An 8,282-nucleotide genomic window follows, 5' to 3' on the forward strand; every position below is an offset into this window, starting at 1 on the left:
AAATTTTTTCAGAGGGAGGAAGGATAAATTGGGAGGTTGGGATTGACAAATACACACTGCTGCTGCTGCTGCTAAGTCACTTCAGTCGTGTCTGACTCTGTGTGACCCCATGGATGGCAGCCCACCAGGCTCCCCTGCTGTATCTAAAATAGATAACTAACAAGGACCAGCTGTATAGCCCAGGGAAGTATACTAACAATCTTGTAAAAAAGTATAACGGGAAAGAATCTGAGGAGACTATACGTATATAACTGAACCACCTTGCTGTACTGTGAAACAAATACAGCATTATAAATCAGTTATATTTTGACTTTTAAAAAGTCACATCCAGACTAAAGAACTCAATTAACAAGAAAAAGACTGCCCAATTTTTATTTTTAAATGGGCAAAGATCCAAACAGGAATTTCCCTGAAGAAGATATTCAGATGGCTCAACATCATTGCACGTCAGGGAAATAAACTAAAAAGGCAAGGAGATACTGCCACAGTGGAGTGCAGTGCTGAAAACGGACCATGTAGGTCGTACAAGTGCTGCTGAGGGTGTAGGAAGCTCAGAACCCTCATATATGACCATGGGCTATAAACTCATCTAACTACTCAAAAGAACTCTCTGAGGCTACCTTCTCGAACTAAATATATGCCAAACGTATGATGAAGCAGTTCCACACCCACCAGGAGAAAAGTGCTAGGCCTCCTAATTCATCACACCATTCACATCAACGTTACTTTGAAAGAGACAAAATTTGCAAACAAAGGCAATGTCATCGTATTTTAGAGTCCATACATAACTGGAGGAATAGTCATATGTAAAATACTATTTTCAAGACAAAAACGAAGCAGAACCAACAATGAGTTATTGATACATGTAAAATCATGAGTAATCTCATACTAAGCGAGTTAAGTCAGAAAGTCTCCTTTCAATGGTATTGACTCTTCCTACTGTCTCACAGTCATCTCTACAAATGAAGGCTCGTGGATGCAAACGACACAGGGTTGGAGGCGAGGGTTTCCAGGGAGAAGCTCGCAGTGATGTCCCCACGTCTGTCCTCTGGGCTCTGCATCCTCAGGTGAATCTCTTCATGACAGAGAGCAGGCTCGGCCACGCCCCTCAGCCCAGCTCCCTAGTGGCCGCCACACCTGCAGAGCCAACACGGTTTCAGGTCAGAGAGGCAGACCCATTTCATTCATTCTGGGCTCTGCCTCAAGGCAGGTGGGATCTTAGTTCCCCAAGCCGGGATCGAACCCTTACGCCTTGCAGGGAAACTCGCAGGCTCAACCACTGGACCGACATGGAAGTCCCTGGAGAGTCACAGAGTTTACCTGCAGGCAGGACAGGACCGCCAAACCCCACAGGCAACTCCAGAGCCATTCCCCGGACTTCCCCGCAGGGAGACAGGTGTGCTCACCTGGTGTAGTAGGTCCAGGTGAGGCCATAGGTGAGGAGGAAGCCAGCCCCCATGAGGGCCCCCCTGATCAGGGTGAGAACCAGGGGCCAGGAGCCCTGCTGCTCCTCAGCCTCACAGCTGCAGGGAGGGGGGCCTTCTGGGGAAGGGAGAGGGGGTGAAGCTCAGTCCCCAGACCAAGCCCTCCCAAAGGCACACACCTGCCCAGGCTGCCCGCCCCCAGCACCTGTCCTGCAGCTCACTCTGCACAGAGAGGCTGAAGGAAACTTGCTGGGAGCCCAGTGGGTGCTGAGCTCGGCAGGTGACTTCTCCTCCATCTCCAGCCGCTACTTGTGGTATTTCCAAGACCCCGGTGCTGGAGATGGGGGTAGCCTCCGGGGCTGGGGATCCCCAGAACCAGCTCAGCTGTGCAGGGGGGTTGCTGTCAGCAACACACAGCAGCTGCAGTGCCTGGCCCTCTGAGATGAGAACAGACGAGGCGTTCTGCAGAATCTTGAGGGCTTTGGGGTAAAGCGCAGCAGGAGAGCTGGGGGAGGCTGAGGTCTCCTCCCTCCTTCCAGGATCTCCTGGCCTCACTCTCTCCTCCCCAGGCCCACCAGCGGGGTTCCCTGTGGTCCCAGGGCTGGACCTTCCCACCCTAAGCAGGCTGAGCCAACGTGTCTGGGCCTGGTATCTTCAGGGGAGGCTTGGTGTCTCAATGGGACAGGCCTGGGCTATTTGGTGGGAAGAAAACCCAGAGCCTCAAGGCTTGAGAAGTTGATTCAGTGAAGGCAGCAGGAGATGTGACCAAGGAGGCTTTTGTGGAAGAAAGCCACATAATAGAACCATGGTGAAGGAAATGGGCTTTGAACAGAGTGTGTGTGTAAATGTGTGGGGTGTAGTGTGTGCCTGTGTGTATATGTGTATGAGTGCACATGTGTATGTGTGCATGCAGGTGTTGCCTGTGCTGTGGGTATAGCTATGGGTACATGTGTGATGTGTATGTGCCTGTGTGTATGGGCGTTTCTGTGCGTGTCTCAGTGAATGTTCATGTGTATGCATTCTGTGTGTGTGCCTGTGTGTGTGAGTCTCTGTGTATTGCATGTGTGTGTGGTCTAGTGCATGGGAGGTGGGACGGGGTGGTGATTTTCTCCTTGCTCTTCCCATATCTGATCACCCTCAAGCCCATCCCCCCACCCCTTGGATGCGGTCCCAGGAGCAGGACCCAGCCCTGGAGAGGAGAGGTCCTGTCCTACCTGTGTTGTTTCTGAAGGAGAGGCTGATGCGGAGGTTCCTCGGGGCATCTGGGGCAGAAAGACATGGGCTTGCTGCAGAGGGAGGAGTGGGGTGGAAACTGACCAGCACCCCAGGAGGGAAACCAGGAAGGGGGTGCTGTCCTTCACGGCCACTCCCCACCTCAGCTCCCAGGGCGCAGACCCATAGAAGAGTGGGCTGGCCTTCTCTCTACACACCGCAGACACACACACCCCACTGCCCTCAGGGGCCCCGGCACCCCTCCACGCTCACAGGAGACGTTGAGCTGGACGGTTCTCTCCAGGGTCACCGGTGTTCCCTGGAGTGTCACCCGACAGGTGAGGTTGGTGCCGTGGTCCTGGGGCCTCGGGGTGAGGGTGAGCTCCGCGGAGTGGAGGGTGTCTGGGTTCATGGCATCGAGGGCGCCCCCCGCCCAGGAGAACAGGAGGGGGTGTGGCCCGTCACAGACCAGCGACAGGCCGCAGGTCAGAGGTGTGCGGCGGCCGGACTCCAGAGGCTCCGGGACCTGGATGTCGGGTTTCCCTGGAGAAAGGGAGATGAGGAGACAGAGGGAGATGCCTGGACGCAGGGGTGTGGGGACCCAGAGGGGGAGGGTCACAACTCACTCCCAGTTCTGGGTCTCTCCTGAACCCTCAAACCCCAAGACCTGGAGCAGGGAGGGCTCCTACACCCTGCTCCGGTTCTAATAGAGGAGGCTCCACGGGCCAGGGTCCTCTCCTGGCCCCCCGTCACACCTGTCACCTGCAAGTTCAGCTTCTTCTCTCTGTAACTGTATCTCAAATTACGTCCTCTCTCCACTCGCACGTAGTAGACTCCTGAGTCGCTCAGCCTGGCCTCTTGGATGCTCAGGGAGCAGTTGTTGTTGCTGGGCTCCCCAAGGAGGCGGAATCGGCCCCGGGTCTCTGACTTCACTTGTTTCGTTCGGTCGTTTGTGGCCACAGCATCATCGTAATGGCGGTCTCCTTCCCGGAACCAGTAGATGAAGGGTTCGGCAGAGGAATACGGGGGATATCCCGCAGGCCAGGGATAGGAGAAGGAGCAGGGCACGAGGACGTCCATGCACGCCTGCACCACCACTGATTCCTGCACTCGGAGCTCGTACCCTGGATGCTCCTGCAGGGACCCTGGGGGACAGAGAGGTTCAGCGGGAGCTCCAGCCCCTCCCCACGCTTGACCCCTTCCTCCAGCAGTGAGCCCTGTTCCCCACCCCTCCCCCACTCACCCCCGCACAGCAGGGGCAGCAGCAGCAGCAAGGGCACCATGTCGGCATCCGCCAGCACAGAGCCAGTTCAGGTCCCTCTGCCGGGGAGGGAAGCGCCCCAAATGTGGGGAGGGAACGAGGAAGCCCCAACAGGAAGCCAGAGGGTGACGGAGACAGAGCCTTGGCCAAGCACAGAAGGGGAACTTGGACGCCCCAGGCCATGGAGGAGGGGCGGCCCTGAGGAGGCAGAAGGTCCCACCCCTCCACCCCACACCCCACGCCGCAGCCGGAGATCCTGAGGCCCCCAGAGGCCGAGAGGCTTCACCGCACGTGGCTCTGACATGATCACCCGTCCAGTGATGCTCAGGTCCACGGTGGGATCCCCCAGCGGCCGGGGCAACCAGAAAAGAGAAACGGGCTCCAGCCCTGATCATCGGGTGGGACCAACCCTGCAACAGAGAAACACTGGACTTTCCGGAAAAGAACACTGAAAGATTTCTCCAAACCATTCAGACTTGGGCAGGAGGACTCACACACGGTGGAGGGTGGAACGCAGGAAGGAAAGCTGAGCGTGAAAAGCTCCTTTGCCCAGAAGGGTTTCCAGAACAGGGCACATAGGCTGTGTGTCTTCATGGATCTGAGGGTCTGTGGGACCAGCCAACCGGACACAGGCCCACGCAAAGTGGGGTGGCAAAGGAAGAACTTTGCCCCATTCAGCTGAGACCCCAAAGTCCAGACCTCACACAGAAACACAGTTCACGACCCCTCACTCTGGATGGCCTTCTTTTCAAAGCCACAGGAAGGCTTAAGTCATGTGTGGAAATAACCTGTGAACTTGCTGCCCTTTCAGGAAAAAATTCTTTAAGTTTCACAAGTTTGACTATGATCATATGCCGGGGTCCAGCCCCGGTGGATCCAGGGAATTCGAAGGGTGGACGGCGTTGGCGTGGAAAGACTTGTTTATTTATTAATATAAGATTAGATTAAGAAACTGTAGTGCAGTAGGAAGATTAAGTGGAGAAAGAGGGCTGAATAGCTTGGTTTACGCAGAAGACCAATAAAATTCCAGACAAGGAATTTGCACCATCTACGTTGGGCCACCGGTGCCCGCTTGAATATCTAAGGGTGCCTCGCCTTAAGCTCCCTTTCGCGCGGATCTTAATAACCAGGGCAAATAAGTAGACCTGGTGAGCCTCCGCGTCCCAGATGGAAATTCAGCCTGAAATTAAAGTAAAGAGCAGAGGGAAGAAAAGGGAGAGAAAAAGAGAGAGAGAGAGAGAGAGAGAGACACGGGGGGAGCCAGATTCCCAAGAAACCAGGCCGAGACTAATCCGAGAAGCTGGTCCGAGAATCTGGTCCGAGAATCTGGTCCCGTCCTTTATTGTTCAGAAGGCCTTTTATACTTTTGATAAAACATGGAGATCAATGGGTAACACAAAGTTATGCAGCGTTAGCAGTCCAGACTCTTATCAAAACCAGGCTTTTTTCTCTGCATACCTAATTGTATACACAAGTCTTAGGTAATTTACATCATCTTCTAGCCAAAAGGGCCAATTAACATTTTACAGCCTTTTTTCTGATAAGGGTTTGTCAACCACAAGACTTATTTGTGTTGATCTTCCCAAGGTCTGGTGCCACTCTCAGAAAGCACTAAATAAAGTTACATTCTTACACAGCAAGGATACAGCAACTTATAACAAGTAGAGGGAGTACAGTGATTTACAGCAGAAGAGAAGCAATTAACTCAAAAGTCTAGTGTTGCTAACATCAAAACTACTATGTATCTTTTTCTACATCCTGCTTACATTAACATCCTTCCAGGTGCCTAAAAGATAAAGAATAAGGAGGTCTGGCAGCAATCCTTGAGTCAACAGTGAAAACCCTCTACCAATATAATTTTTAACTCTTTAGAAAAGGCTCTGTATCTTTAAGATGCTTTTAAGCTTTGTGCCTCCCGCGGTTGGGGGGCTGTAAGCAATTCACAAGCTGTAAGAGGTCTGGGGAACCTGTTAGGCAGGCTAGAGAGCTATCAGAGGGGTTTAACTGAAACATCTCTTTCAAATGCAGAAGACTAAAACCCTGAATTGACTTTTTCCCAGAGAATATCAGAAAAGCGGAAAAGCAGAGCACAAAAGCCGGCAGATTTTTGTTGGGGTACATGCTTAGGAATTTCCAGAGGGGTCCCTGAAGTCTGAGCACGCCTTGCGTATGTCAGCTTCCTTCCTCATGACCTTCTCACGGGCGGGATTCCTCACACTGGCTCCCGGCAATCATAAACGTTTTAGACACTTTCAGGAAGAAGCCATGGGACTGATGGAAAGTTTCTTTTATAGTTAGATAGAAATATTAATATATTTTTTCCTTTTTTAAACTACAGAAACAAAAGGAAATGTCCGTCAATCAATTGTGCCAGTGGAAATACCATGTCTTCTTTCTACTCTATTTTCGACATAATATAATTAATCTTACTTCCTCGAACAATGGGCTTCCCTGCTAGCTCAGATGGTAAAGAATCTGCCCTCAGTGTGAAGACCAGGGTTCGATTCCTGGGTCAGGAAGATCCCCTGGAGAAGGGAATGGCAACCCACTCTAGTATCCTTGCTGGGAGAATTCCATGGACAGAGGGCTCTTACAGGCTACAGTCCATGGGATCACAAAGAGTCAAACACAGCTAACTAACACTTTATGAGTAGACTATTCATATTAATTAATATACATGATTTTTCTCCTAAAACGAGGCAATCAAAGAGGATCAAGCCAAAAGTATGGGGAATGGTGTTATGCAGGTGTGATAGGTGTGCCTGACTTCTGAGAAAAGTGGCATGGTGGCCCAGTGCTTAGCACTCTGCACTCTCACTGCCTCTGGCCCAGCTTCAATCCCTGGTCTGGGAACTAAGACTCCACAAGCCCTAGAGCATGGATGTAAAAAAAAAAAAAAAAAAAAGGAAGAAAGAAAAACAGTCTGCAATATATATCTTATCTTTTGGTTTTCAGCATTTTATGTTTTGTGATTGATTACATAGATTTCTCATTTCAAAAGAAACTCAGATGTGATGTGCCTGTGATATTGAGACTTTTAGGAAATATGTATTTGGCCTCCATCCACAGTTCCTGGCTCACAGATTCATGAGTTCTTGGAGTTTACTGATCGATAAGAGATATGGCAGCTTCTTTGTTCATTTGCTCTCTGTTCTCAGTCCCTGAAAACACTTCAGGGCCGCACTGGAGACCTGGGGGTCACATTTTGTATTTGGGAGCCATGTCTGTATTGTATTTGGCGACACTGTTTTTTTTTTTTTTTTTTTTTTGCCTAAGGAGGGATCCAAAGGCTTGGGTCAATGTCAGGCTCCACAGAACCCTGGACTGGCCCTGCCCAGGGTCCAGGTGAACAAGAGGGGATGAGCTCTCTCCCTCAGTCCTCACCTGTTGCAGGAGCATTGCTGGACAAGCAGGCACTGGAGAAGGCCAGGAGCCACAGGGCTGTGCAGCACACCTTCACAGCGGCTGGTGTCCAGCAAATGTCACGCTGGGACGGTCAAAGGACAAGAAACAAGCAGTGTTGGTGAGGACGTGGGGTAAAGGGAACCCTTGGGCACTGCTGGCGGGAATGTGAATTGGTGCAGCCACTATGGGGAACACTCTGCAGGTTCCTCAAAACTAAAAATAGAACCTCAAGCACTTTCACTTTGGGGCCTTTAAAGAAAATGAAAATGGCAATTTGAAAAGATATATGCACCCCATGTTCATGGAAGCGCTATGTACATTATTGAAGATACGGAAACAACTTCCATATCCAATGATGAGAAAATGAATAAAGAAACTGCAGTGTGTGCATACTCGTGAGCATTCTTCAGCTATAAAAGAGAAGGAAATCCTGCCTTTACAATACATAGATGGTACACGAGGGCATTAGGGTAATGAAATACATTAGACAGAGGAAGAAGAATACTGTATGATCTCACAGGTAGGTGAAACTGAAAAAAACCCCAACAACATAAAGTCATAGATAAAGAGAAATAACTGGTGGTCCTCAGAGGTAGAGAGTGGAGTCTATGGCAAAATTGGCAAAAGTGGTCAGAAGGTACACATTTCTGGGAATAAAATAAATAAGTCATGGACATGTAATGTACCTCATGGTGACTATATTCAAAATGTTTAGGGACACTAATACAGTTAACACAACTGTACTGTATATATGAAAGTTGCCAAAAGATTATATCTTAAAATTTCTCATCACAAAAAGGTCTATTTTTAGCCTTATAGATATAAATGTTAATTAGGCACAGTTGGTGATCATTTTGTAATATGTACATATATTAAATCATTACATTGTACACCTGAACCGGACACAATGTTGTACCTGAATCTCAGAGAGAATATAATGTCTAGGTATGTAAAAGATTTGAAAAACATCAAGCTGAGGG

General features: G+C 49.9%; 1 protein-coding gene across 2 annotated transcripts; it reads right to left on the reverse strand.

Moving 5' to 3' along the window:
* Positions 1-1,100: 1,100 nt before the first annotated feature.
* LOC138096034 (sialic acid-binding Ig-like lectin 14) lies at positions 1,101-3,995 on the reverse strand. Of its 2 annotated transcripts, XM_068992101.1 has the most exons (7): positions 3,880-3,995; positions 3,392-3,781; positions 2,910-3,179; positions 2,639-2,686; positions 1,646-1,903; positions 1,407-1,542; positions 1,101-1,137 (listed from the first exon to the last, which is right to left on the reverse strand). In XM_068992101.1, exons 1-7 carry the CDS (start codon positions 3,917-3,919, stop codon positions 1,122-1,124), a joined length of 1,158 nt encoding a protein of 385 aa, XP_068848202.1. In that variant the 5' UTR covers positions 3,920-3,995; the 3' UTR covers positions 1,101-1,121. The 2 variants fall into 2 exon arrangements, with proteins under 2 accessions (XP_068848202.1, XP_068848203.1); XM_068992102.1 differs by lacking the exon at positions 1,646-1,903.
* Between the last annotated feature and the right edge of the window lie 4,287 nt (positions 3,996-8,282).

The sequence above is a fragment of the Capricornis sumatraensis genome, chromosome 20, assembly GCF_032405125.1.
Source record: "Capricornis sumatraensis isolate serow.1 chromosome 20, serow.2, whole genome shotgun sequence".
In the NCBI taxonomy this organism is placed as follows: Eukaryota; Metazoa; Chordata; class Mammalia; order Artiodactyla; family Bovidae; genus Capricornis; species Capricornis sumatraensis.

What these genes read in the sequence shown, in the direction of transcription:
- LOC138096034 (XM_068992101.1), bottom strand. Translation starts at nt 3,919, where the DNA reads ATGGTGCCCTTGCTGCTGCTGCTGCCCCTGCTGTGCGGGG. An exon ending in GCTGAACTTGCAGGTGACAG is followed by an intron (nt 3,180 to 3,391) that starts GTGTGACGGGGG and finishes CCCTTTCTCCAG; the next exon opens with GGAAACCCGACATCCAGGTC. An exon ending in CGTCCAGCTCAACGTCTCCT is followed by an intron (nt 2,687 to 2,909) that starts GTGAGCGTGGAG and finishes TTTCTGCCCCAG; the next exon opens with ATGCCCCGAGGAACCTCCGC.